The sequence below is a fragment of the Capra hircus genome, chromosome 19 (assembly GCF_001704415.2).
Source record: "Capra hircus breed San Clemente chromosome 19, ASM170441v1, whole genome shotgun sequence".
NCBI lineage: Eukaryota > Metazoa > Chordata > Mammalia > Artiodactyla > Bovidae > Capra > Capra hircus.
Window position 1 is genome coordinate 22,421,570 of NC_030826.1, and position 25,205 is coordinate 22,446,774.

The 25,205-nt window shown below is 53.5% G+C and overlaps 2 protein-coding genes and 1 long non-coding RNA gene across 4 annotated transcripts in view; 1 reads left to right on the plus strand and 2 right to left on the minus strand.

Moving 5' to 3' along the window:
• INPP5K (inositol polyphosphate-5-phosphatase K) lies at nt 1,546–20,790 on the minus strand. Of its 2 annotated transcripts, XM_005693310.3 has the most exons (12): nt 20,629–20,788; nt 18,435–18,542; nt 18,003–18,111; nt 14,614–14,730; nt 14,096–14,271; nt 13,383–13,494; nt 12,630–12,739; nt 4,873–5,056; nt 3,879–4,016; nt 3,559–3,642; nt 3,286–3,390; nt 1,546–2,859 (listed from the first exon to the last, which is right to left on the minus strand). In XM_005693310.3, exons 1-12 carry the CDS (start codon nt 20,673–20,675, stop codon nt 2,800–2,802), a joined length of 1,350 nt encoding a protein of 449 aa, XP_005693367.1. In that variant the 5' UTR covers nt 20,676–20,788; the 3' UTR covers nt 1,546–2,799. The 2 variants fall into 2 exon arrangements, with proteins under 2 accessions (XP_005693367.1, XP_017919878.1); XM_018064389.1 differs by lacking the exon at nt 3,559–3,642 and having other exon boundaries at nt 20,629–20,790.
• Nucleotides 21,061–22,034, plus strand: LOC108638262. Its single transcript, XR_001919687.1, has 2 exons — nt 21,061–21,248; nt 21,505–22,034. It is a non-coding gene; the product is annotated as an uncharacterized LOC108638262 (long non-coding RNA).
• Nucleotides 21,929–25,205, minus strand: part of PITPNA (phosphatidylinositol transfer protein alpha) — a 35,646-nt gene continuing 32,369 nt past the window's right edge. Inside the window, exon 12 of the mRNA XM_018064390.1 lies at nt 21,929–24,513. The gene's annotated coding sequence lies outside the window, so the exon portion shown is untranslated. The remainder of the gene's footprint in view (nt 24,514–25,205) is intronic.

Consider the following 25,205-nt stretch of genomic DNA (forward strand, 5'->3'; position numbering starts at 1 on the left):
TGGATGGGCAAAAGCGACCTTTCCAGAGGAAGATGCTGGCAGGGGAGGGGTGGAGTCCCGTGGGCCTGCACTGGCCTTGACAGCCCCTCTCGGGCGGGCACCTTCCCCCAGGCACCCTTCCTTGCCTCCCCTCAGCTTCCCCCGCCCAGGAAAGGCCAGCAGAGCTTCCTTCCTTCCTCCGGGAAGCACATCTATCCAGGGCAGGATCATCCCGGCGGCCACACAATGGCCCTTATCAGCCGTGGAGCCAGGCGCAGAGGCCCAGCGCACACGAAGTCTCACATATTTCCTGTTTCCACTCGGCGGGTCAGGGCTGGGCCCAGAGCGGCCATATCCTGACTGGGGCCGAGGAGGGAGAGCACCCCCCCTTCCCCTTCCCGCCTCTCAATCACTGCTGGACTCAGCCCTCCTGGCCACAGGAGGCAGGGGTAAGAGTGTGTGAAGACAGAAGGGCAAAGGGGAGAGGTGGGCACGCACAGGACACGCATGACCCAGAAACAGGAGGAGAAACACGGGGATCCCTGGAGTCAGGAGCCCTGGCGTCCCCGCTAAGGGCTGCATCGATCAGTCTGAAGAGCTGGGTAGGATGTTTTGCAATTGTTCTCTCGCAGTAATCTTGCGAATTGGAATGCTATTTGCTATTTTATAGAAGCTGGGACTCCTGGAGTAGGGCAGAGGGAACCCTACTCGTAGAGTAGGGGGGAACAGGGTAAAGAGGGGACTCTCATTCGAGCCCAGCTCTTGGCCCCATTCCTGTGTTTCTGCATCACACCACAGTGCAGGGGATCATGCCATCTCCCTGGGCTCTCGCTCCCCCCAGCTACAGAGGAAGGGTGGCAGCATCCATGGTGGCTGTGCATGTGAGAAGGAAAGACATAGGGGAGCTCCAGGGTTGGGCTCCTCAGGTGTGTGTGTGTGTCGTGGGCAGAGAGGGAAGTTATGGTGGGGACCTCGGGGTAGAAGGATCTGGGGAGAGGTGAGGCAGAGAGAAGAGATGGTGACATTTTCGGAGAGCTTACCTGCACCACAACTACTGAGCCCGGAGTGCGGCAGCTACTGAAGCCCGCACGCGCCAGAGCCTGTGCTCCACCATGAGGCAAGGCACCGCAAGAAGCCCGCACGCAACGAAGAAGAGTCGCCCCTCTCTGCAGCTAGAGAAAGCCCAAGCAGCAACGAAGACCCAGCCAGCCAAAAACAAATACACAGATAAAATGATTAAAAAGAAAAATACTAAGGTATGAAGGAGTGCCAGGTGAGAGGGATTAACTGGCGAGAGCAGAGTGAACACCTTTTCTGAGTTCAGCCCCAAGAAGCCCACTCTACCTACTTAGCAGGAGTAAGCCAAGTGCCCAACAGAAAAGGACGCACAGCCCCCGGGGACCCAGGACCCAGAGGGCCACCATCTCAGAACCTCATTCTCCCATTCCCACACAGGCAACCTCTGTCACCCTCGTCAGACAGACAGGCCCTCATCCTGGAGTCAAGCAAGAGCCCGTGAACGTGGGCACGTTCCCACCACTATCACAAAGAAGTCACACACAGGTATAAAAGCCACTGTTTCTAATTAACCCCCAATGCAACAGCCACAGAACATGGCCAGCCATGGCCCATTAGAGGCCAGAGGGACAGTTCCAGATGGCTCCCAGGGTGGAGTCAGGATACAGAGCAACTGGTGTCCCTCAGTCTCAGGTCCTAGGATGGGCCTGATGGTCACAGAGCAGGCTCCCTGAGGTGTCTTCTCCTGGAAGAAGGTGACCACTTCAGCCACTGTTGACTCAAGGGAGATGGTGGGCGTGGGGCCAGGCCGCATCCACACAGCGCCTGGAGAATGCTCTCTGAAGACCCCCAGGCCAAAGTCTCCAGAACGTCTTGATTCCGGCTCCGCCTGCCCCCACTTCTAGGTCCCAGGGCAGAGAGAGAGGGCAGATCTCTGGCCAGTGACAGCAAGCGAGGATAGGGGCAGATGAGATGGACTGGACATGGACCGCCCTGAGAAAGTTGTGGCCAAGCTTCTCTACCAACTGCCAGCCCTTCTCAGGAGGGCACGTTGCGGGCATGGAGCCCGACCCATGAGCAGAAGCAAACTCGGGTGCAATCCTCTGCTCAGACCCTGGAACTTTCTGGGCTGGATTCCTTGAGCTGGGGGTGAAGGTGGGGGTATGTGTGCGCTGTTGGTAGGACACACCTCAGCCTGTCCGCAACAACAGGAGAGCCTGGGTGCAGTGCTCCTCCATCCTGCCTACTTGGCCACTGGCTTCTGCTGAAAGCAGGGATCTCAGACCCTCTGCCCACCCTTCAAGGGGATAGACAACAGATGTCAAGACTCCTGGGACCCAGTGCTCTGTGTGCCAACCAGTCTCTGCAGCCTGTACGAATGGGAGCATCTCCCCCGCCCAGGCAGCCTAAGGCCCAGGGCGGCGTGACAAGAATGCAGGCCTGTGCCAGATGGGGCATGTGCCTGGCAGGCCTGCCCGGGCGGGGCTGGAAGTGCGTGGGGAAAATTCAGAAGTGAGATGCGGGAGGGAGGGTCCTTCCCGCATCCAGGGGCCTGTCTCTAGATCTTCACTGTTGACAAACTAGCTGGTTTCACTCACACCTCAGCAACAAAAACCTATATTTAAGGGGCCCATTCCAGAGATCTAGACTGAAGAGAGCAGAGGAGGGTGGCCAGGGTCCCCCTCGGAGGTGGAGGATGCCGCTGCCTCCTCTGGGGTCTGGGCTGGGCCCCCGGCTCCTGGCAGTGCTGGGCAGAGCTGGCTGCCAGCTCCGGCCTCCGCCCTGGATTCACTCTAGCCCGGCTCAGATCTGTGGCTGGGCTTCATCCAGTGGGTCCTCCTCCAGGAAGGAGAAAGGCTGGATCTGCAGGGATAAAACAGGTGGTAAGTGGAAGGAGCAAGGGCAGGTTTTTGCTCCATGCCTTCCGTCTCCCCCACCCCCCCATGGATGCAGCTCCACGGTGGCGGGGGTTGCGGGGCTCCTCGGCCCATGGCCTCAGGGAACCAGCAACGGGCTCAAGTCTCCTGGGCTAGCCTTCCTTTTGTGTTGTTGCTGTTTAGTCACTCAGCTATGTCCAATTCTTTTGCGACCCCATGGACTGTAGCCTGCCGGGTTCCTCTGTCCATGGGATTTCCCAGGCAAGAATACTGGTATGGGTTGCCATTTCCTACTCCAGGGGATCTTCCCAACCCAGGGGTCGAACCCAGGTCTCCTGCATTGCAGGCGGATTCCTTGGTGCTGAGCCAGCAGGGAAGCCCACCCTTCCTCTTACCCACCAGTATCTGTTACCTTGAAGGGTTTGCTTATCCCCACCACAGATTGTAGGTTGTTGCTATAGTAAAAAAGGAGAAACTGATCCTCAGTCTCAGGGATGTCGCTGATGTCGATGTACACCTGGAAAGGAGGACGGACAGATGCAGGTCAGCTCTATGGCCTCAGGCCCCATCCAGCTCTCAGCGACTATGTATCCAGCTCTCTGCTCCTTCCAGAGGACAGAGGAGAGTCAGGCAAGCCCCTCTGCTGGCGAGGTGGAACACCTGTCTCAGGTAAAGGGGAAGGTACCTGGTTCAGCCTGTCACTGAAGGAGACCTGGTTGTCCTTGACCCAGACATAGGAGACATAGTCATTAATGTGGCGCAGCCCCACCTGTAGGAGGGGGGGATCAGGCGGGTGGTCAGTGGTTTGGAAGGACACTGGACCCATGTCAAGTCCTAAGGAAAGGATGGTCTCATTTCTAAGGCTGGCCATCATAGCATTATCTGCCTCCTCCCCTTCATGGCCAGCCCCTCCATAGGCAAGGACCCCGGGTGGTCTCTATGCCCAGCTCCCATGAGCCCTCAGAATGGATAAACCAGGGGGGTGTGGCCGATGGGCCCCGTCACCTTGTACAGGCCAATCCAGTCCCAGGGGCTGCTGAGGAAGTCTGTGGCCAGGCAGTAGCTGATCAGCAGGTCGCTCTCCATGGTGCACGGGCCCTCAGGCAGCAGGGTGATCAGCGGGGCAGACACCAATGGCTTCAGCTACACACAGGGGTCAGAGGGGGTTGAAGTCCCACAGCTGCGTCCCCTTCCCTGGGATGAGAGTCCTGACTGTGCCCTTCCAACAGGTCAGGGTCACCACGGGGGTAGGAGGGCAGCCAGCAGGGTGGGGTTAGCTCTTGCTAGGCTGCCCAGAGGGTATCAGACCTTGGCTGGCCTGCCGGAAAGAAGGGCCAAAGGCTGGTGGGGGATGGCTGGCCCCGCCAGGGAGGATGGGCCTGGGGCCGGGTGGGTGGGTAAACTGGCAGAGAGCGAAGTACTGGGGGAGGAGTGTGGGGGTGGGGGAGACTGCGGGAGCTGCTGACAGGATGAAGAAAGCAGCCAGGGAGTCGCTCTCAGGATTCCACGGCTTCTGACCCAGAGGCCCAAATTCAATTTGGGGGCCTCTGGTGAGAAGAGCCGGAGGCACGTGGAGGGACACAACGATATAAAGACACACAAGATGAGGGCAGCCGGCAGCTCAAAGCGGGCCGCAGCACCTCGGTCATTAGACGGCAAGATACAGGAGGAGGGGGCTCCCTCTGCAACCTGAGCCAGACAGGTTTAGCCCTACCTCACATGGTAGGTAAGAAGTATAATGGAACTCAGGAGTCCCAAGGGACAGTACCAGGAGGCAAGGGAAACCTTACTGACAAAGGGTTTGAACACGTTTTTGACAGACAGAACCAGCAACGGCTCCTAAGAACAGGGGTACACCTGACCTGGGAGGAAAGGCAATCGTGTCCTCCTAAAGGTCTCCCTGGGGGCCCTGCTGAGCTCTGAACCAGGGCAGGCGGGTCTGAGGTGTGGCCCGGCACAGCTGTGGCTCTGCCAACTGCCAGGCAGCCTGGAGATCTACCTCCAAGTCAAAGGTGCAGGTGACGGGCTTATGGTCACTGATGGTGTACACCATGTGGCTGATGTAGCTCCTCAGGAACAGGGCGAAGGGGGCTGAGAGCGCGGGGGTATGGAAGTCGGTCTGGGACTGCCGCTTCAGCCTCCAAAGGATGCGATCGGTCCAAGCAGGCTTGCGCTTTTTCTCACTGGGGGTGGAGGGAGAGAAAGAAGGAGAGAGAAGGGTCAGCAGGCCAGCAGGAAGGTACCCCCCCAAGCTCCCTCGGAGCCCCTAATGCCAGGGCCTGTTGGCCGCCATGAGATGCCCCAGGACAGAGCTGGAGCCCAGCCTGGCAGCGGGCAGGAGCGTGCCCTGTGGAACCAACAACAGTACATTGGTCTGTGTCAGACTCAGCCAAGGACTCTCGGTCTCGTCTACATTTTTATGAATTGAATGGTGACTCAGAAACACTCTGTCTAAAACCTTTCTTACTTCTTGAACAAAAGCAGCAGAAGATCAGAGAGGCTGAGGTTTGGAATGTAGGGTTAGAGCCGAGCTGGAACTTGGCTCCCTCCCCTTCCCTGCAACTACAGATTGACCATGGGAAAGGCAAGGGGAGTATTTAGGGAATCTCCCCACACGCCTTCGACCAGAACCATTTATCCCCTCTTCACAGGTGGAGAAAATGGGTCTTAGAGGGGTTGGGACTTTCCCAAAATTGCCCAGCCGTGGCGTGGTGAAGCCAGGACTCCGGGCCAGCCAGCATGACCACAGGGCACATGCCCGTCGTTGCCAGGCTAAACCCTCTTAGGCCTCGGCTCCTCATCAGTAGAATGGAGATAACAGTAGTTACATCTCAGGGTTACTGAGATGGTTAAATGAGATAAAACACAAAAAACAGATAGCACTGTGCTTCACACAATGCAAGCTGCCCACAGACACTGGCTCTCATGAGGCTTTGTTCTCAAGAGTCAACTGAAGACCTGCCACTCCCTTTCTGCACTCCCAGCTTCCCCGATGGGCATGAGAGACACCATACAGCCTGGTCAGATGATTCACTGCTTTAAAACTTTTAAGGACGGACTTCCCTGGTGGTCCAGGGGCTAAGACCCTGCGCTCACAATTCCAGGGCCTGGGTTCCATCCCTGGTCAGGGAACTAGATTCCACATGCCGCAACTAAGACCCGGTGCAGTCAAATAAATAAATGTATATTTTTTAAAACAACAAATCCAGCAAAAACCTTTTAAGGAGTCTTCACTGCCTCCAGAATAAAGTTCAGGTCTCCAAATGTGGCGTTCAAGGAGCCCAGGATTCTGACGCCCCTTATTCTACCTTATCAGCCACCTCCGCCCCAGCTCCACCTCGCCCTGGTGACCCTCTCGAGCCTCTGGGCCTCTATTCTTGCAGCTTTGCTGCCTGGCACTCCCTTCACTGCAGCGAGAGGCCCAGTTCCAGGGCTGTCATTGTCATAAAGCTGCCCCGACCTCTCTGTTTCCAAAGCACGTGACGAGAGCACGACTGCTGTTACACTCTATTGTAGCTTGCTGTTCCCCACTCAGCCTGTCAAGTCAGTGTGAGCTCAGAAGGCAAGGAAGGGCTCTTGGTGTCTCCTGTGTGCCCTCGGCATTAGCACAGAGCCTGGTATGCAGCAAGCACTCAACAATACAGTAATTAGTTCCTCACTTGGGTCCAGCTCTTTGTGGCAGCGTGGACTGTAGCCTGTCAGGTTCCTCTGTCCATAGACTACCTCCAGGCAAGAATACTGGAGTGGTTTGCCATTCCCTTCTCCAGGGGATCTTCCCAATCTAGGGATCAAACCCATCAACAAGTGCTCATGAAAAAAAAAAGTGCTTGTGAAATACAAATAACTGAAAAAAAACCCCAAGCTCACTCTCCTTCCTCAAAAATGCCCAATTTTAACATGGATTTCACATGCTTATAGCTTGAAAGGCTATTTTTGTCTTCTGCTTTATTCACTTACTAACAACATTCCTGCCACACTTTCATCACTTCAATTGCAACTTGGCTCTCTAGCAATAGCAGCAGAATGGTGGTGCCCTGGTGGTGAACTTTGGCTCTAAAATCGGAGACCAGTTGGTGAAAAGTTCTGTTAATGAAGAGTTCTGGGTTGGTGAATTTGGGGAGTGGTGTGCTTGGAGAGGGTGTTGAAGCTCTGTGTCCTTTCCCACACCTTGTCCGACACATCTCTTCCATCTGCCTATTTCTGAGTTGCATACTCTTAAAATAAATCAGTGATCTAGTTTTAAAAACAAAACAAAACAACAAAGTTCTGCCCTTGGCAAGTGACATCATCACTCCAAACCTCAGTTTCTTCAACTCTAAGATGGGGTGATAACAGTACTTACTTCAAAAACCTTATCGAGGGAGCGTTCCAGAAGTGGTAACTGGCTACGTCACTTCCGCTCTGTGCTCCTGGTGTGTTTTGACCTTTCACGCTTCTGAAGAGTGTGGGATGTCGGAATGTGGTAGTTCCATCCCAGAAACTACAGACACGATCTCCAATCCAACCTTGGACAATCAGTGCCTAGCAATTCTTGAGACTTAGTAGTGAACCGCATGAATGCACCACTCTCCCTTTCAAAGCATCCTCCTGTCCCCACTTCCCTATTATGGTCAGCAGCCCATACGTGCAGTCCCGTCAGAATCCTCCCCAAGTCCTGACCACAGCCCCACCCTCCTTCCCCCGCAGGACCTCCGCCTGCCTCCCTTTCCTCCTTTTCCATGGCCTGGCCCACACTCATCACTGGGCACCTGTGCTGCTCATTCTTTTGAAGACCTTTGCTGTTGCTGTTCAGTCGCTAAGTCGTGTCCCACTCTTTTTCAATCCCCACAGACTGCAGCCCACCAGGCTCCTTCTGTCCAAGGGGATTTCCCCAGCAAGACTACTGCAGTGGATTGCCATTTCCTCCTCCAGGGGCTCTTCCCAATCCAAGGATTAAATCCACGTCTCCTGCGTTGCAGGTGGATTCTTTACCACTGGGCCACCAGGGAAGCCCTCAATCACCTTTACTGAGCCCTTATTATAAGACAGGAGACTGGGGAGGATCTGATAAATGGCATTGACAAACTTGTTGAGGAGCTCGTTTAACAAACAAAAGACAAAGGAACAAATAAGCAGAATAAATATGTACAAACTAAATATATTCCCCCAGGTCTCCATTCCCGGTGACAGCTAAACGCAGGGTCCCTCCGTGCATCACGTGGCTGCGGCAGGCATCTCAGACTGTTCTCATCTTCCTAACCCTGGGAGGGCGCCACAGGCCACATCTCCCTTCCTCTCCAGGACACCGACGCTGAGGGAGCCACCATGTGCAGGGGGAGCTGGGTGCCGGCCCACGGTGCTAACCAGGGAGTCAGCTCTCCTCCACTGCACCCGTCTCCTCCCAGTCTGTCCCTCAGTGGCCGATTCCGTGTGTAACCAGAGTGGGGCCTCACGAATGCTTTTTTTGGCTGAATGGTCATGACTGAGAACAAGAACTGCTTTTCGGGTTTTTTTTTTAAATAATTTTTATTTATTCATGGCTGTGCTGTCTTGGTTGCCACACGGCCTTTTCTCTAGTTGTGGAGAGCAGGGGCTACTCTCTAGTTGTGGTGTGAGCTTCTCATTGTGGTGGCTTTTCTTGCTGTGGAGCGTGGACTCTAGGGGGCGAGGGCTTTGGTAGTTGTGGCGCATGGGCTCAGCGGTCGTGGCTCGCGCGCTTTAGAGCACAGGCTCAATAGCTGAAATACACAGGCTTAATTGCTCTGTGGCATGAGGGATCTTCCTGCATCAGGGTTCAAACCCATGTCTCCTGCATTGGCAAGTGGATTCTTTACTAGTGAGCCACCAGGGAAGCCCCCAAGAACTGTTTCTGGAGACGACAGGCACACCCCGGGTTACTGTGCTTTTCATACATTAACACTTAGGCTGAGATTGTGATTTTTTACAAATCGAACGTTTGTGGCAAACCTGCATTGAGCAAGACTACTTGGAACCATTTTTCAAATAGCATTTGCTCCCTTTATGTCTGAGTCACATTTTGGTGGTTCTTATAATAGTTCCAGCTCTCCTACGGTTATAATTGTTGTGATCTGTGACCTTTGAGGCTACTATCACATAAAGAGAGGACTTGCCAAAGGCTCCGAGACTGGTTAGCATTTTTTACTAGTGAAGTATTTTAAAACTAAGGTATGTACATTCTTTTGGATATGTTATTGTACATTGAATAGACTACAGAACAGAGTAAACCTAACCTTTCTGTGCACCAGGAAACCAAAAAGTCTGAGTGACTCTACTGTGATATTTGCTTTACTGTGGTGGTCTGGAACCAATTCCACAGTATCTCCCAGGCATGCCTTTGATATGTCTTTACTTTCTAAAAATTAAGACCAAGTAGCTCTGTAAGATTCTCCAGGCTTAAGAGCCTAGAAAACTTGAGCCAATTTACTGGCCCCAAAGGAGCAATGTGTTCCATTTTTGGGTCTGGAAGCATTTTCCTCTCGGCTCCCTATAGATGGTTTCTGAGTGTCCCACTGAACTCTGGACTTGAGTCTTGCCTAGACTGATCACAACATCCTCTGCTCACTGCCGAGCGGGGAGGTGGCCTAGGTTCCTGTCGACTGTAACAAAACCCTACTGCAATCCCTGACTTTAATAGGATTTCCTGCCCTCAGCCCTTTCACCCTCCCCTGTGACAGAGCCGACCTCGTTTCTCATTACATCTTGGCTCGGGTACGCTGCCGAGGCTGGGCGAAGCTGCGAACCATGCCCGGCACACAGCTCAGTCCTTCTGTACAGCGGGGCAGCCCCACTCAAAGTGCCTCTCATCAGCGCTGCTGCTGACTGATGAGAATGCGTCCTTCTTTCTGTGAAACCTGCTGCCTCTCTGACAGTTCTCATTGACTCCTCCTGGCTTCAGCTGGCCGCCTCCTTACCATTCACTTCGCTCTCTTTTATGACTTCCACACAGAGTTCTGGAACCTTCTACTGGCCAACTCCTGGACTCGAGAGTGTTTATTTGGCTCTCTCGCTCTGGGTGGGTCCCTCTACTAGACTGGCTGCTCCTTAAATATCTTATCTTTTCCTTTTGTCCTCTCAGGCTCTCAGTTCAAACACATGCCAGGCACGCTGTGCTATATAACCAGGGACGGTCGTAAATCGGATCCAGCCTCTGTGCTCGGGGCATTCATAGCACAGCAAAAAAGGCACGCCATGTTTTAAAAGACACACGAACGCACTATGTGCAGGCTTGCAGGCAGCATAACAGTAGGAGAGCTCTTAGCGAAACTGGCAGGGGCCAAGGGAGATTTCCCAGCAGAGATGATGCCTCCACCAGGTTTTCGAGGATGAATAACAGACTGATCACACAGGAACGTTTCTGTTCCCTATGTGGGGTCCCTGCCAACCACAGGCACTACAGCTGGGGATGTTTCAGTCGTGATGTCCCCCTGTAATGCCGTTGTTCCTGTCCAGACATTCCTTCATTTCCTGGGCTCCAGGCAAGGGGAAGCATGAGTCTGGATTCACACAGACCTCACTTCAAATTTTTGCATCACTTACTCTGTTACTACCTTACTTAGACCTTCTGAGATACAGTTTCCTTATTTGTAAGAAGTCAGTATCAACACTGTCTACCCAACGAAGATACAGTAGGAATCAAGTGTAGAGATGTGGGCAAAGCCCTCTGCCCAAAGCCTGGCCCGTGGTCAGCACTCAGCAATGTCAGTCACAGTGTGGATTGTATCTATCACATAGAAATAGCACCTGCCTTCTCCTTGGCAAGCGTTTTGCTATCCTAGCCCTGACCTCCTTTCTGCTGCTAGCTGGCAAGTCTGGCTGTGCGGACTTCCCTGGTGGCCCAATGGTTAGGACTCCACGCTTCCAATGCAGGGGGTGTGGGTTGGATCCCTGGTTGGGAAACTAAGACCCTACATGTTGTGTGGCACAGCCAAAAAATAAATACACATTAAAAATAAATACAATTCATCAAAAAAAAAAAAAAAAAAGACTGGCTGTGAACTTGGAGGCACTGCAGGCTAGAGGAAAGCCTCATGGGCAACACAGTCTGGAGAGGTCTAGCCCCGGCTCCACTACCACGAGCACAGCCACCTGGGGAAGATCGTGAACGTCTCTGAGCCTCTCTACACCGCCTGCGTGACTTCCAGTCTCCTGCGGCTTCCCTCCCGAACCCGGGGTTATGAGCAGAGTGATGCCTGGCCACGTGGCCTGTCAGCAGCTCTCTTCCTGCAGGCAAGTGTCAACTGGTACAGGATCCCGGCTTGTCCCACAGAGGCCTGACAATTTCCACGAAGATCCTCATTTCCAATGGGTGGCTGGGGAGACGGGCAGTCGCTGACCTGGGCCTGTAGGCCAGTGGGACCCTGCCCTCTTCCCTACTTTCTGGCTTGTGCTGCGGCCCAGGCTGGCCCTCGGTTCCAGTGTCTGTGGCCTCTTCTTGTGTGCACTACCCGTGGCTGTGACCCCACTCTGTCTTGCTCCACACGCCTCAAATGGCTCACGCTCTCCCCATCGCTTGGCGGGGACATTGTGGCTCTGCCATATGGCTTCCGGCCCTGGGCCAGCAGGGCCCCTCTCATCCTGGCCTGGCTGTGGACAGATCTACTTACCGCCTAAATCCCAGAGGACTGGGCTGCCCTGGGGGCACCTCCTATCTCCCTCAGAAGACAATTCTGCTAGGGGAATACAAAGAGCCCCATAACATGTAGGGGGTTATTATTCTTCAAAGAGATGAGGGTCACTGCCCTAAATCGGGTCAGGGGCTTTGGGTCCGAGCTACTTTTGCCCCACTGCCTAAGTCTAAGGTTTTAGTGGTTACCTATCCCTTTCTCAGTTCTTTAGAAAGGCTTTCAGTAAAACTCCTACCTGAAGACCTGAATCTAAAAACAACAACAGCAGTTATCATGGTGCCTACCGGGTGCCAGGCACTAGGCTAACATGCCGGGTCGTATTTATTTCTTTTTAAATATTCATTTACTTGGCTGCCCTGGGTCTTAGTTGCAGCATGTGGGATCTAACCAGGGATCGAAACTGGGCCCCCTGCTTTGGGAGCCAGGAGTCTTAGCTACTGGACCACCATGGAAGTCCTTTGGTGGTCTCAATGAATCCCAGTCCCATGAAATAGGTACTGTTATCATCCCCATTTTATAGATGGAAAAATTGAGGCTTAAATACCATGACCAAGGTCATGCTGCCGATAAAGCACAAACTGTGCTTCTAATTTCTAACCAGGCGCCCTGTCTCTGCATTGTTCCCCATTAACTGCCCCACTGACAACTCCTACTTCATCTCCCTTCACTAGTACCCAACCCACTCACAGCCAGGGCAGGACTACTCAACACCAGTGGCTGGCTGAGCCAAGCTTTCTGTCCCCGCCATCATCCGGGCAGGACCAGAAACGCTGTGGGGGCAGAAGGGCAGGAGTCTGAAGGATGCTGAAGTATAGTCCCTCCCCGATCTCCCCTGCCCTGCCGTCAGCAATCAGCTGTCTTCCCTCCCCTTTGGCTCTACCTGCCCCGGCCCCAGCCCCTATTCTGGCCAGCACCAGCTCCCCCTCCTGCTCCCTCCTGGGACAGCTCCCACAGGCAGCCTCTCATCAGGGGTGCGGAGGCACCACTCCTGAGAGGTGATGGCTGGATCTAGTCCTGCTCCCCTGACACTTCTAACTGAAGGTGACTCCCATGATCACAAGGGCCAGCATGGTCTGACTTTCCAGGCCCCGATCTGTGACAGGCACATCCTCTCCCGGTGGGGCCCTCTCACCTGGTGTCATAGTTGTTGGAGTTCTTATCAAACTTGTAGGTGGGTGGGAAGAGCAGGGAGCCTTCCTGGAATTCCCGCAGCAGTGGGTCGTGTCTCTTGGCGATGCTGAGCTGGAGGAAAAGGGATCAGCACTTGCCGTCACAGTGGGGCAAGATTCAAACCTGGCGGTGCCCTCCCAGTCAGACTGCTCCTCACTGCCCCAGCCCTGTACCCTACCCCCAGGACAGCAGCTGAATGCAAACGCAAACATCGCCCCCTCACTCTCACCCCGTGGTCCCAGGGGAGGGAACCGCCTGGCACTTTCCATTCCTTGAACCACAGGGACCAGGCTCTGAATTCTATTTCCCTAGGGGCTACCAGCAGAAGTGTTATCAGAGGGGAGGCTGGAGTAGGCAGGATGTCCCAATGGGTGGTATCTCACCCTCCAGGAGGCAAGACAGGTTGGGAGTGGGAGAGACCACAGGGACATTCAGGACTGGTGCAGGGCAGGCCAAAGCCCTTCTCGCTCCCTGACCTCACACACACCTGGTGCTGGAGCGCCTCCAGGTGGAGACCAGGCTGGCCAGACAAGCCTGGCTGCCCCGCTCCCAGCAACCAAGGCCTATTAGACTCTGCCCTGCCTGGGGTCAGGGACTTTTGAAAGCTTGGGAAAGGAGAACGGCGCTAGGGAACCTCCCCACACCTCCTGCTGACCTCCCTGCCCTTGGGCTCAGAACTCTCCTCTCTTGGGCTCAGATCTGCACTCTCAGATACCTGATCCTTCTCCCACAGGTCACTGTAGCGCTGATTTTTTATGGATTCTCGAACAAAGTGCAACCCGAAGTCCTCGATCCGAAAGTTCATGTCTCCAAACCAGAGAATGAGGCTTCAGAAAGAAAGGAAGGCAGGTGGCCTGAGGGTCTGTGATGGGGTCAGAGCAGGCAGGAGGCCACAGGGGCTCTGACCGCTCACTGCAAGGCTCGAGCAGGAGGCTTGAGCGGCGGATCAAAAGCCAGAGGCTGAGGGAGGATCAGGTGAAGACAAGGGTGGGCTCCAAAGGGCCTGTTCTCCTGGCCCCACTGGCCATTCAAGCCAAAGGGACCAGCCCTGAGGGGCAAGTGGCAAATATGGAGCAGGCTCTAGCCCTCCCTCCCTGTCCCCCAGCTGGGTACCCGGCACCAGGTACCCCACAAGGCACACCTGAGAACCAGCCCTTCCCGGGGACCTAGGAACCACAAGGTTCTTGACCTGGGGGAAGCATCCAGAGTTTCTAGGCAGGACAGAGGGGCCAGGCAAAGGGAAGGGGTCCCAGACCCCAGGCAGGCAGAGCTGGAGAGGAGAGTAGACAGGGCATCAGGAAAGAGGCTGCGAGAGGGCGGGAGATGGGGGCAGACTGACTCTGGCGGGGAAGCAGTGACCGGGCAGATCAGGCTTGCCGGGGCTGGCCTGGGGAGAGGGTCGGGCACGGTTCACAGCAGCACACTCACTCATGGTCCAGGATGTTGGGGGTATCTTGTGCCTCAAAATTCTGCATCTCCAGGATCCGGTCAAAGTGCTCCAGCCGCTGGTCATTGTTGGCCATGTGGGGGGGCAGGTGGCAGTTGATGATGCTGACATAGTAGCCGTAAAGCTTCAGAAAGATGTTGACACCCCCTTTGTTCCCCTGGTAGGTGGGCAGGAAGTGGGGGGACACACCTCTGTTTTCCCATCCAGGGCCTGAGGGCAGATGGTCTCAGTTCCTGCGGGATCTCCCAGGGTCAGCAGACACTCACCTCCGCACAGCCCAGCTCACCTACCTGCCGTCCCAGGGACACTAGGCCCCCCAGAGGAGGGAAGGCAGCTATGCGGGGCACTGGCCTGGACAGAGTGCCAAGATTCATTTCACCCCCTCTTTTCAATTCATTCATTCCCTTTTTCAGTTGCCCAGCTCTAATGCCGCCAGCCCTCCCCCATCCAGTGAGAGAAGGCCCCCAGCTCTTGACTCAGAAAACAGCTCAGTCCTTACCCAGTACCCGAAGAGGCCGGTAGGGGTGGATTTAGTAGACAGGACCTGGATAAAGGGCAAATGCTGGTACTTGGCAAAGATCAGTAAAAGGAGCCCTTGCATGCGGACACTGGAGACCTGCGGGCAGAAGGGTGACAGTCATTCATGTCCCTCCAGGGCCTGTGCTGGGCGCCCTTGAGAGCCCTGCCTGAGCCACACGGATGTCCTGCCCTAGGGGTCTAGGGCATCTCAGGGCTGATGGAGTCTCAGCTGCCAAATGAGGCAATCTGGGGGCTCCACAGGGGGTGGAGACATCCCACCATCAGCAGGGCACTGACTCTTCCGCCCCAGCCCACGTATGGCCAGGTGCCCTTCTCCCTAGTGTCCTCCTCAGCTCCCACGGGTACCATGCATGGAGGGGCTCAAAGAACTTCAGAGATGCTTTATGGGACAATGGCTAAGGGCCAGATCTAGGTTCAGAAACCAGCTTGGGCTGTTAGTATTTGATGCAGGACAAGTCTATTTTCTCATCGATAAAGCAGGAATCTATCTTAAAGATACTGGATTAACTGGTAGCTCTTGATATTAATTTTTACTTTAAGGATTCTTGAAAGTAAATGCAGAGAAGGGACATGAGCATGAGAGAGCGGGAAATACTCTGTATCTTGATTTGATGGGTGGCAGCATGGCTACATATATGTATAAAAATCCACCAGACTCTACATTTTATTTCTCCATACATTATAGCTTAGGGAAAAACAATTAAGAAAACGCTACTGAAAAATAATACACATTATGGGCAGCTGGTGTCTGTGAATACCACGCAGAGGGGATAAGAGTGAGCACAGAGGACACGTGTTCGCAGGTTGGGGGAAAACAGCTAATTCTGGCCAACTTTTGAAAGAAAGGTCCCTGTTCTGCAGAAGGACTGAGGCACAAGGAAACTAAGGAATCAGCAGGACCACTCTGAATAGCAACGTCAAAGGCCCAGGACTGCCAGAATGCCTGCGCTCAGCTGCCGTGGAGGTGGAGTGGGAATGGGCCTGTGACCCTCTCACAGCTTCAGGCTGTCTACACCCACCACCCGAGTAGCTATTTCCGGAGCATGAGGTGCAGAGGCCAAGGAGGAAATCCCCGGGTGGGGAGCATGTACTGGGGCCTTCCAGGAATTATGAAACTTGATGCCACAGGCCAGGAGCTCTGGGATGGTGGAGGAGTCAAGGGAGGGGCAACCCTGAACCCAAGACCAAGGGAGGGAGGCGTGAGCACCCAGAGCTGGACACAGGTTGCTACAAATGTGTCCCCAACTTCACTTTACACCCCTGTCTTGGTCTCTTCCCTTCGCAAGCAAATAGGACAATGGGAGTGGGGAAGGGCTGGCTCCTGGGGGTGGGGGGCACCGACTCCCAGGGAACTGAAAAAGATTTGGGAAGAGTTTCAAGATTAATCTGATCCCACAGAGCAGGTCTGGGCCACTGAGCCTGGCCCCACAGGCTAGAGCCCACTCTGAAAGAGCAGGGAAGTGGGGGTGGGGGAGGGAGGATGGAGGTGGGGGTGGGGCAGGAAAACTTCAGATTGGGAGAAAGGGTGGGGCTATGGGGAAAGGCTGGAGACTTGTAGGGGAAGTTCTAGTTGGAGGAAATGAAGGAGGAGGAGCTAAGGAAGGGACTAGAAGGAGGGAGGCTGGGAGCCTAGAGCCAGCAAAGGGGATCAGCCCCAGGCTTCTCAACCTGTGGCCAGCAACTTCCGGCCTCAGGAACAGGCTGCAGGCAGGGCTCGCCCTTCACCTCTACTCTCTCCTCTCAGCCATGCAAAGGAGGGGCATCTGCTGTGGGTGCCTGCCAGGCCCTCAGGCTGGTCTCCCAACCTCGGGAGGCCCATGGAGAGAGTGAGCTGTGTCCCTGCCACGGGATGAGCTAATTTCCTTGGCTCAAGTCCATCCCACCGATCCCTTGCCAGTGAGCTGAGGTACAAGGAGGCCTCCAGTCTTGGGAAGGGAGTGGGTGGTGAGAGACAAGTGATTTTGCCCTCTGAGAGGGGCCAGCTCCAAGTCTGCAGGAAGAGGCCCAAGTTCAATCTGGAGGGAGCCAAGGGCTTGGGGACTGGCATCTTTTAGCCTCAGCAGCAGGATCACATCTGATGTGACCTCCTCCTGGCTCTGCCCTCTTCCAGAGGACTCACAGCTCTTGCCTCAGCACCTCTGGGCAGATTAGGGTAATGGTGTGAATTCTGAAGCAATCCAGTCACCCAGGGAAAGGAAAAAAGGAATTCTGGTATTTCTGAGAAGCAATGCTTTTTGGAGGTATTTTTAGTGGAACTATGTTTCATCTCTCAGCTGTGCAGGGCAGACAAGTAAGATCCAGCAATCTAGAGCATTCCTGCAGATTCTCCTATGGTCTAAAGATTTCCCAAAGAATACTGGCTCTATAGACTGAGAACCCTTCTCCTCCACACGTGTCTCTTCTAACCTCTGGGTCTCTGAGGATTTGAGGTGCATGTCTGTTAAGATCAGAGGACAACCTCTGATACCAGCAGGAGTCACAGGATACCTGTCAGCCTTAGAGATCACCAGTACAATAATAAAGTACAGCAGTTAAGGACACAGGTTATGAAGTTTGAAAGATCTGGATCCAAATCTGTCATGATCTCTGAGTCTTGGTTTTATCCATATAACACCTATATTTCAGAATAATATATATAAAGAGTTTGTTTATAATGCTGATGCTTTCAAATTGTGGTTCTGGAAAAGACTCTTGAGAGTCCCTTGGACAGCAAGGAGATCAAACCAGTCAATCCTAAAGGAAACCAACCCTGAATATTTATTGAAAGGACTGATACTGAAGCTGAAGCATCAGTACTTTGGCCACCTGATGCCAAGAGCTGACTCACTGGAAAAGACCCTGATGTTGGGAAAGATTGAAGGCGGGAACAGAATGGGGCAACAGAAGATGAGATGGTTTAATGGTATCACTGACTCAATGGACACAGGGTTGCAAAGAGTTAAACATGACTGAGTGACTGAACAAAACACCACCACCAATAAGCACACCATAGATAGTGGCAATTATTATTGCACTCTGAGATTTCAGGCTGGGTCTCTGAGTAGAGATTGGAGGCTGGGGGTGGGGCAGGCAATCAGGTGTTACTAAGCCCTGCTGCACCTCCCCAAGGAATTCTCCCAACCTGAAAAATATTGAGGTGTTAAACTAGCCCCTGGGGTCCCAGCTCAGCTCCAGCTACTTCAGAAAGACACAAGGCAGGCAGGAGCCCCAGGGAACCAGGTGCAACTGGGGTTTGGGTCTTTAAATAAAAGGGTAATAGCATGAAAGCTGGACTGTGAGACAAAGGACTAGGGATTAGTAATAAGAGGTGATACACATTTCCCAATTGCCCATGAACTTGCAAGTTACCTTGACGAAGCTCAGAGGGGAAAGCACGTCCATGAAGTAACTGCTCCATGGGTCTTCAAAGGCAGTGTCGGAAAGGAGGCTCATGATCCCACAGTTCAGTTCCTGCAAACTGCCCGTCCCAGATCAGAGGTCTGCCCCCTGGTCTGGAGGGCCCTGCCTCTGCTCCGACATCCAGCACTGCCCTCAGCCGACTGTCTAGCCCTGGGTTCTCCCTCCCCTGTGGCTGTCGCTCGCCAGCCCCTTGCCACTGCTGACCCAGGACAACAGATGTGGCCTGGCTCTGATGCAGGCTGAAAGCTCTTGGCCTTCACACTCCAGGGCAAGGGCGAACAGGTTATAGTGGTTCCCCGTGGGGACAATTTGGGACTGGCCAGGCTTACCTGACCCTGATTTCAGACACAGGGATGCGTGACGGGTCCTGTGGACACCTACCCAATGACATATATGTCCAGGTTCAGGTTCAGGTTGTTCAGCTGAAGCAGATCACTGAGGTCTGGAGGGGGTGCGGCAGAGGCCACATTCCACGTCACGACATGTATGCTGAGAAGGGAAGCCATGGAGGAAGGAGAGTGAGACCTCGTCCAGGTAATAGACAGGGGGCTGCGCCTGCTAAGGGCTGGACCATAATCTGTTGTAGTCAGAATGGGAAACGTGTGTTTTTCTCATCCACTGGAGGGAACAGGGGCACTGAACTACAAGCCCTTCATCTTCAAGCCTTCTGCCCCTGAAGCAGGAAATGACCACCATTGATCGGCTGCTCCGTGCAGGTATACAGCTGCCACGGCTGGCGGCACCGGTGCTGCTGACACCAGGAGAGCTGCCAACGAGCAGGGCCGAAGGTTTTGGAATCAGGCAAGGGAAGGGGTGTGAATGGGGTGGACAGTGAGGACTTTATTAATTCCAATAGCCCTTCATCTGTGGCTTGGTCAGAAACTTCCCACCCCCAACTCTTCAATCCATGGGGTCCCAGGACCACCAGAAAGATTCTGGAGGTTCAGTTTTCACCTTGTGAGAGGCCTGAGCACAGCAAGACAGCGAATTTCAAAAATAACAGATAATGGCACCACTTTTCCTTCCTCCCTCCTCCCTGGAGCACAACCAATTCTGCCAAGCATTTCAGAGAGGCTAACAAGATTCTACAGAGAAGGCAATGGCACTCTACTTCAGTACTCTTGTCTGGAAAATCCCATGGACAGAGGAGTCTGGAAGGCTGCAGTCCATGGGGTCGCTGAGGGTCGGACACAACTGAGCGACGTCACTTTCACTTTTCACTTTCAAGCATTGGAGAAGGCAATGGCAACCCACTCCAGTGTTCTTGCCTGGAGAATCCCAGGGACGGGGAGAGCCTGGTGGGCTGCCGTCTATGGGGTCACACAGAGTCGGACACGACTGAAGCGACTCAGCAGCAGCAGCAGCAGCAACAAGATTCTAAATAACAGGTTTCCCAACATATTTCTCAAGAGTCTACCCGATTTGGGGAAAAACCATCAGTTGGATAACATCCAACTCAGCTTCATATAAACCCCAGGGAAAGAACAGATCTAATCAGCAGCTCTCGATAGCATATGGCTTCCTCAGAGGCTCAGGGAAAAGAGAGACTTGAAAATCTCTTCATTTGAACAGTTACAGCAGTGCTCCTGGGAAGCCCCCAGCCAAGTACACAGCAGGCAGGGGCTAAAACCCCACAGAGACCAAGAAGAACCAGCAAGCTCCAGGTAATCCTAGGCACACCATTAGGAGGAGGATCTGTAACAGCAGAAGATTTAGAATGGGGGCGAGAAGAAAAGGGCAGGATTTCCCCAAAACATCTTTTCTCCACCAGATCCGCGTTCTTAGAGGTTCAAGTTCTAAAAAGCACAACCGGAAGAAATTCTTGGCCAGCTTAAAGCAACTTCCTACCCCTCCCTTTGAATATCAACAAAACAATAGGAAAACCACCTTCCCAGGCACTCAGCCAGAGGTTCTGCGCTGCGTTTGTTTACGATCTCCCCCTGCTGTCCAATGGAGGATTAAAAGGTAGCTCTTTTACTCCAAGGCTCCTTGTTTTCCCAAGGACCTCCAGAGCGGGGATTTTTTGTTTCCACTGTTAGGTCCCACGATTAGCAGCAAATCCTTGCATCGTGACTGGCACTAAGTTGGTGATTAGCGTTGTTAAAGAGCAAGCATGAGACCAAGCTATTATCACTTCACTAAAGGATCTTATCTAAATCTGATTGTGGACTTCAGGAGGTCATAACCGGATCAGGCAGATCCCATGATGTATGTGCTGATCTAAAGAACAAGGTTTCTACTCTAGACCTAAGGAGAGAATGCTTTGTTATAGCTTTAACTTCAAACAGTCTAACACTGCTGCCTCCTCCAGAATCTAACTGGGACACCTGCTAGGGGCGCCGAAGTGGGAAAGAGCTTGGAGGCCTGAGTTTGGAGGAGGTGCAGGGTTTGAGCCCAACATAGCCCTCTTAGATACTGGCCTGGGAGAATGTGAGAGGCCTCTGAACTAGAAGCAACCTATTGGTCTGGCCCCTTCTCTTCCAGTCCGGTTCTGGCCCAGACCCGCAGCACGGATTGGGTCGGAGGTAGCGATCCCGCCCCGGGCAGCCGGCCTGCCCGCAGCCGCCTTCCTCACCTGAGCGTTCTGCATCTCGGCTCGGTCCGTGGGCTCATGGCCTCCATCGTCCCCACGCAGTGGCCCGGCCGGCTTGAACCTCGTAGGTCCTGGCCCGATCGGCTCTCTGGGAAGCAGGTGCCGGTCCGCTCACACTCTCGATTGTTTTTCTTCCGGACTCCGACCCTCCGTCTCGGCTTCCGTAAGAGGCGGGGCCGGGGCGCACGGAGGACTCTGGGTGGCGGGTCCGCAGGAAGAGGCAGGACTCTCCAAGGAGCGCGAAACGGGGAAAGGCGGAGGGAAAGGGGCCTAGGGGACCGAGGACGTAAGAGAGGCGTGTCCCCCTATCAGCAGAACCCGACGCAACACTGCCCGGCCCGCGGGGCGCGGCGGCCCAGACTCCGCCCCCGAGGCTCCCAGGCTGCCCCGCGCGAGGCTGGCCTGGAGGGACTGTCTTCCGGCGGAAGTCGACGCCACGCCCTCCCCGGCGCGTCTGTTTTCACAAGCGCCGAGTGGGGTGTCTGTGTTCTAGGGCACTGATTTCTACAGGTTCCCAGCGCCAGGAGGGGCAGAGGGCGATCCGGATGGGACGCAGCCAGCCACTGTACGGCCTGTAATCCACTCTTACCCCCCAGCTACAGGTAACCTCCCTCCTCTAGGCCACTGAGCGCCTCCAATTCTCCACTTCCAACGTTCAGGTGTTTTCCTCTTTCCAAACCCGGACAGACTGTTACACCTCGGACATTTAAGGGCTTCTGGACTCAGAAAATAAGCCGTTGGTGAACGAAAAATAAGTCACTACCTCTATCTACGCCCAAACATGAAGATTATTTACTGTGCCAAAGATGATTTCCTTCAAATCACTGATGCGTTAAGTCTTTTTGGGGTGCGGGGCAGGACCGCGCATGGGATTGCTTTGAAGATCTGATGAGAACCATGACTCTCCCAAGAGAAATGCACGACAATTTTACAAACAAGCTTCGTAAGGTTCAGACCCAGAAGCCAGGGTAAGAATTCCCTTAAATAAATGTTTTGCTTGGTAGGAAGGATGAAGGGAGATGTGGAGTAGGGGAGACAAATGCAAGAAGCAAATACTACCAGTAGAACATGACCCAGATACTTTCAGGTATGTGATGTTTTTCTAAGTAAAATGATGAGCGATTGTCTTAGTTTACAGAAATCCACGTGCCACAATTTCTAGAGGTATCTTGGATCTTTCTAATCCTTCCCTGGTAAAATGGGGGATGTCAGCAAGAGTTTGAGGATATCTAAGTTGTAAAATGGACATGAGAACATCACCAATAAGCTGGACTCCAGACAGCTCTGTCTAGGATTTTATTAGACTGCTTTTTTTCCCCCAATATACCTGTATTGGAAGATTGAGACAAAAAGGCACAAACTCACATTAAATAAACAAGGTAATCTAATCAGGTCTACAAAGTGTATTTTGTAAAAGAAGTAGCACTAGGAACCAACCAAAATAAGTCAGGGAGTCCCAGCAGGGACTGTAAGAGAATTGGGGAAGATATACACGTGCCCACAATACTGACCCTGTCCCCTACGCCTCTCTGTGAGAAGGCCAGAGCCCAGCACCCCTCCTCCCCCCAGAGGCACCGCTGCTTCCAACTGGGCCTGCGGCCCTGGAAATCCAGTGGAAGCAGCTGGTCTGAAGGGGCATGGCATATCCTCAAAGACTACCCTTGGAGCTAAGCCTTGCAACTGAAGCCCCTCTGAGTACTAGTCAGTTTGGGCAGGGTAAGAAGGGAAGGGAGGTACTTAAAAGGTATCATTGTCCAGCAGCGACACTCTCCACGGGGACAGAATAGACCAGGCTCATCCCTCCTTACGCTGACGTGGACTGGAGCCCCAGATCCAGCTGACCTCTGAAAATTCTAGTTCGGCTCACATGGATGCTGAGCTGGGGCAACTGGTGGAGGCGGGTGGAGCTAGAGAAAAGGCCCACAGAGAGCAAGCCCCGCTGCTCCCCAAGTTGGAGTGATATGTATGAATCTCAGAAAAGAACTGAAGGAAGGAGACCAACATCTGCTGACCCTCAAACCACGTAAACAATAGTCTGTTTACATTATCACTGCTTGTTTCTCCCAGGCTAACGCTCATCTGGACTTCACTTAGTTGATGAATGAAGGGAAAGCTTTAAGCACAAATAGAATTACACCCATTACAGAACTTGTAGGAAAACATTTACATTTTTCTCCAGTAGGAATGCCACTTCAACTTTCCCTGTCAAATACGACCAGCAGTTGGGCTGCTAATAAACCAACTGAATTGCCCCAGACCCATTACTATAGACCCCACAAGGTGTGGAGACTAAAAGGAAGGTGTGTTGGGGTATCTCGTGGTCCCAGAGGGGACTCAGTGAAGGCAGGAGCTAACCACGCTGAACCTGTCCCCCCAACCCCTTGCCCCAGGGGGCCACAGGGAAGCAGCCATCAGGAAGTCCCAGGCGTGACACTCCCTTATTGCACTTAGAAATCAGTAAGGCAAAACAAACTGACAGAAACCTAAGGACAGATCATCCCATTCTGCTTCTCGCTCCCCCAACAGAGATTTGGTCTCTCATTAGCTTGAGTCACTGCACATTTGGCCAACAAACTTCACGAGGCTTGGGAGATGTCAAGTGACACCACGGCTATCTCAGATTCTCCCACCTGGAAGGCGTACTCCAGCGCTGCCAAGTCACAGGCAACTAGGAAACCCTCAGCCGCCTCTGCTCCTCCGCAGGCCTAGACTTTCACACCAGCCAACTTTGGTAGAATTCGCCGCTGCGATCACTCCTGGCTCTCAATTGTCCAGGGCAGAACTCTGGGTGGGGGCAGGGCAAGCTGAGCTCTTGATCCCCAAATTCCTTTCTGGCCACTAGAGAGGAGGGGGGAACGTGTTCTGGGAAAAAGCTTTCTGCATGCTTGTTTTGTGCAGCATGAAAAGATCAAGACCCCTTGTGTCCTGATCAGCCTCAGACAGAGGACAGGAATCTAAGAAAGCACAGAGAGGAAGGAGTTATTGCTGAGTGGCAGCACCAGCCCAAAAGGGAAGAAGAGTGAACACAGAGCTCCTGGGGATGGGGGCAGGGGCTGGGCACACTATTAGGTATACAGGGGCAGACTCAATTCTAAGGGCCACACTGGACAGTCCCCTCCAGGTAGAGTTGACCCAGGCATATTACAGGCTCTGCAGAGATTCAGACAGAGTGGGCAACAGGAGGGCCAAGGAGCCATAGGTATTTCTAAGACGAGTGACCAGAGATGCGATGCCTGGGGCAGGGGTTATCTGTTGTTTAATTTTCAAAACAGACTGGCTGGGCCTTGGGTACTTCCATGGTGCCTAGAGCACTCTTAACAGTGGGTTCCTGGGAGCAGAGATCAGAGTTACAAAGCCACACTGATGTTCTGTGGAACTGGGGGGGAAACAAATCTATTTCTGCCTCATCCCCTCTCCCTCTCCCCCTGTGAGCACTCAAAATTGCAAAGACCTGCCCAGGAAGCCAAACATTTCAGTTTATCCCAAGGTTGAAAACAAAGTAAATCATTTAAATCACCACATCACAAAAGGTAGCTATTTTCAAAGACTAAAAATGTCACTTGGAAATAAAGGGGGGGTGGGGAGGGCACACAGAAATGGGTCAAGAACACAATGGTTGGAGAGGGAGGCGCTGTAAATACAGCCGCCTACAACGCCACACATCTCAGAGGGGCAGGTTCCCGCTCACACGGGCTGCATAATACCAGACGGTCTATTTGTTCACAACAGTAAAGGGCATCTAGAATTAGCTACGGTAAGGGGTCAGAGTTGCCTGAAGAATGGGCACAGAAGGCTGCGTCCGGAGATGGCCTGTCACTCGGGAGCCTGGAGCTGCTGGGCCTTCCTGTTGACCACTGTCTTGCAAAACTGGAAGAGAAAGAAAACAGAAACACTAAACCATGGACGGGGAATTACAAAAGGAGGAAGGACTCCAGCGGAGGGCGGGGGGTGAGGCCAACACCCATCCTGTCCTATACTTTCATCTCCCGGAAGTTCTCCTCAAGCGTGTGGGACAGGAAACGCAGAGGTTTGCAGCACAGCGGCTGAGTCCCGCCCCTACCCCTGTGCTAGGCAGCCAGGTTTTATTGGATAACATTATTTTTTCTCAGAGCCAGATGGGGAGCAGGGCCAGCCAGGCCTTTCGTTCTGTGCCTAAGCCCCTCTGAGCTGCTGGAGTAAGAGCAAGTCTGGAGGCTCTGGGAGCTGACAGAAGGAAGGATCTTGGGAAGGGGTAACCACGTGCAACAGGGACATCCCAACCTGGTCCTATGGCCTGGGCAGAAATACTCTCCCAGTACCTGAAAGGTGCTGTTTCCGATGGGGACAGTCTGGGATCAGAGGGTAAAGAGAGGAAGGAAATGAAGCACCAGACCCAATGAGGACCACTAGGAAAAGCTGTCTGGCCAGCGAATTTTCCAAGGGCGGGGCAGGGAACGGCTCTGGTCCAGGGGGTAAAGGAGCAACCAGAAGACCAGCTTCCACTTGAAATGGCTCCCCTCACGGGAGGAAGAGTAATTAGGTGCAGATAAGCTTTGATTCTCATCCATCCGCTGCCCCCT

What these genes read in the sequence shown, in the direction of transcription:
- INPP5K (XM_005693310.3), bottom strand. Translation starts at nt 20,675, where the DNA reads ATGGAGGCCATGAGCCCACGGACCGAGCCGAGATGCAGAACGCTCAG. An exon ending in CTGGACATATATGTCATTGG is followed by an intron (nt 18,112 to 18,434) that starts GTAGGTGTCCAC and finishes TGGGACGGGCAG; the next exon opens with TTTGCAGGAACTGAACTGTG. An exon ending in TCAGTGACAGGCTGAACCAG is followed by an intron (nt 3,391 to 3,558) that starts GTACCTTCCCCT and finishes CCTCCTTTCCAG; the next exon opens with GTGTACATCGACATCAGCGA.